The following is a 2,500-nucleotide window of genomic DNA, read 5'->3' as shown; positions in this document are numbered from 1 at the left end:
AGGGCGTGGCCCAGCTGGCCAGCGGCGACGCCTTCCTGGAGGCCGTCCACAACCAGCACCACCTCACCACCGTGGTCGTCCATGTTTACCGCGACGGACTGACAGGTGTGTGTGTGTGTGAGTGTGTGTTTTGGGGGGAGGGATAAATCAGCTTTGAAACAAATAGAATGTTAGTTCTATTCAACTGCCTTGCATCATTTCTAACCCTAACCCTAACCCCAACCCTAACCCTAACCCTAACCCTAACCCCAACCCTAACCCTAACCCTAGCCCCAACCCTAACCCTAACCCCAACCCTAACCCTAGCCCCAACCCTAACCCTAACCCCAACCCTAACCCTAACCCCAACCCTAACCCTAACCCCAACCCTAACCCTAACCCCAACCCTAACCCTAACCCTAGCCCCAACCCTAACCCTAACCCCAACCCTAACCCTAACCCCAACCCTAACCCTAGCCCCAACCCTAACCCTAGCCCCAACCCTAACCCTAAAACAATCCTCATATAACCCTTTATTATTTTCCCAGCCACCCCCCCCCCCTTCAGAGGACCTAAGTACTTCGTTTGTTTTATTCATTTTAACAGTTATTAAAAATATATCTACTAGATTTATGTCATTATTATTATTTATTTAAAACATTTTATTATTATTATTATAAATGTATGTATTTGTTTCTGGAGTTTATCGATGTGTTTCCGTGGTGACAGGCTGCCAGGGCGTGGACGCCTGTCTGGCGTGTCTGGCTGTGGAATACGCCTCCGTCAGGTTCTGCCGCATCGCCGCGGGCGACACAGGAGCGGAGGAGCGTTTCCCTGACGACGTACTTCCGGCGCTGCTGGTGTACAAGGCCGGCGAGCTGCTGGGGAACTTCCTGTCTGTCATGCAGCGCCTGGGCGAGGGGGCGGAGCTATACGCCAGCGACCTGGAGGCCTTCCTGAACCAGTACGGACTGCTGCCTGAGAAGGACATCACAGCCTGCCCAGGGGGGGAGGAGGGGGGGGAGGGAGAGGGGGAGGGAGAGGGGGGGGGAGGGGGAGGGGGAGGTGGGGGGGGAGGTGGAGTAGGCCTGGGGGAGGGGAGGGAGGGGAGAGAGTAGTCATGGGGGGGAGAGAGTAGTCATGACTACCAGGAAGGGGATTCTAATGGAGAAAAGTAGAAAAGTTAATGAAAGACATAAGATGTTTATATGCTTATTTAGACACACACTCACACACTCACACACTCACACACACACACACACTCACACACACACACACACACACACACACAAGCACATGCATACACTCACACACACACACACTTACACACTCACACGCACACACTCACACTTACACACTCACACGCACACACTCACACACACACACACTCACACACACACACACACACAGCAACACACACACACTCACGCACACACAGCAACACACACACACACACACAGCAACACACACACATGCACGCACGCACACACGCACACACACGCACACAACACACACACACACAGCAACACACACACACACACACACACACACACACACTCACACACACAGCTGCAGTGCTACTAACTGTCCTCTAGCTCAACAATAACACTTCTCTTAACTTTAACTTCTGTCCTTCATGCAGCTGTTTGATTAATAAATAATAATATGATGTTTGATTAATAAATAATAATATGATGTTTGATTAATAAATAATAATATGATGTTTGATTAATAAATAATACGATGGAATCTTTGTATTGGTTAGATTATTGGTTGCCATTGGTTACAGGAGTAGGATGTATAGATCCTGTATTTATGGTGTTAAACTGTTCACATCATAGATGGACAAGAATGAGACTTATGAATAATGTCACTTATATAAACACACGTTATAACCCTAACCTTAACCCTAACCTTAACCCTAACCCTAAGAATAATGTCACTTATATAAAACAAAACAAAACTAATGAATGTCTTCTAATAAATAAACACACCAGTCTGAACAGCACCAGACCAGAACACACCGGAAGAGTCAGGAGTAATGAAGAGTCAGGAGTAATGAAGAGTCAGGAGTAATGAAGAGTCAGGAGTCGTGTTCCATGAATATGTTTATTTGAGTTGATTCTAATCAGGAATAAAGAACCCAGCAGAGCACAACTACTGTGGTGCCACCCAGGGGTGTGTGTGGTTGTGTGTGTGTGTATGTGTGTGCCAACGCTGGACTTTCCCTCCATCCTGCTCAGACACGTTACCTGCTCTACACACACACACACACACACACTGATGTGACTGCTACTGTGGTGCCACCCAGGGGTGTGTGTGTGTGTGTGTGTGTGGTTGTGTGTGTGTGTGTGTATGTGGTTGTGTGTGCCAACGCTGGACTTTCCCTCCATCCTGCTCAGACACGTTACCTGCTCTACACACACACACACACACACACACACACACACACACACACACACACACACACACTGATCTGACTGCTACTGTGGTGCCACCCAGGGGTGTGTGTGTGTGTGTG

At 48.4% G+C, this 2,500-nt stretch overlaps 1 protein-coding gene across 1 annotated transcript in view; it reads left to right on the top strand.

The window, feature by feature from the left end:
• LOC310821991 (phosducin-like) overlaps window positions 1–1,629 on the top strand; it is a gene marked incomplete at both ends in the record, with an annotated part of 7,051 nt that extends 5,422 nt beyond the window's left edge. Inside the window, 3 exons of the mRNA XM_083694280.1 lie at window positions 1–105; window positions 709–1,044; window positions 1,622–1,629. The exon at window positions 1–105 is cut by the window's left edge and continues 115 nt beyond it. Of these exons, the coding sequence (XP_083550406.1) occupies window positions 1–105; window positions 709–1,044; window positions 1,622–1,629 (449 nt within the window). The remainder of the gene's footprint in view (window positions 106–708; window positions 1,045–1,621) is intronic.
• Between the last annotated feature and the right edge of the window lie 871 nt (window positions 1,630–2,500).

The sequence above is a fragment of the Argentina silus genome (genome assembly GCF_951799395.1).
Source record: "Argentina silus genome assembly, chromosome: 22".
NCBI lineage: Eukaryota > Metazoa > Chordata > Actinopteri > Argentiniformes > Argentinidae > Argentina > Argentina silus.
This window is presented reverse-complemented; position numbering and strand designations above follow the sequence as displayed.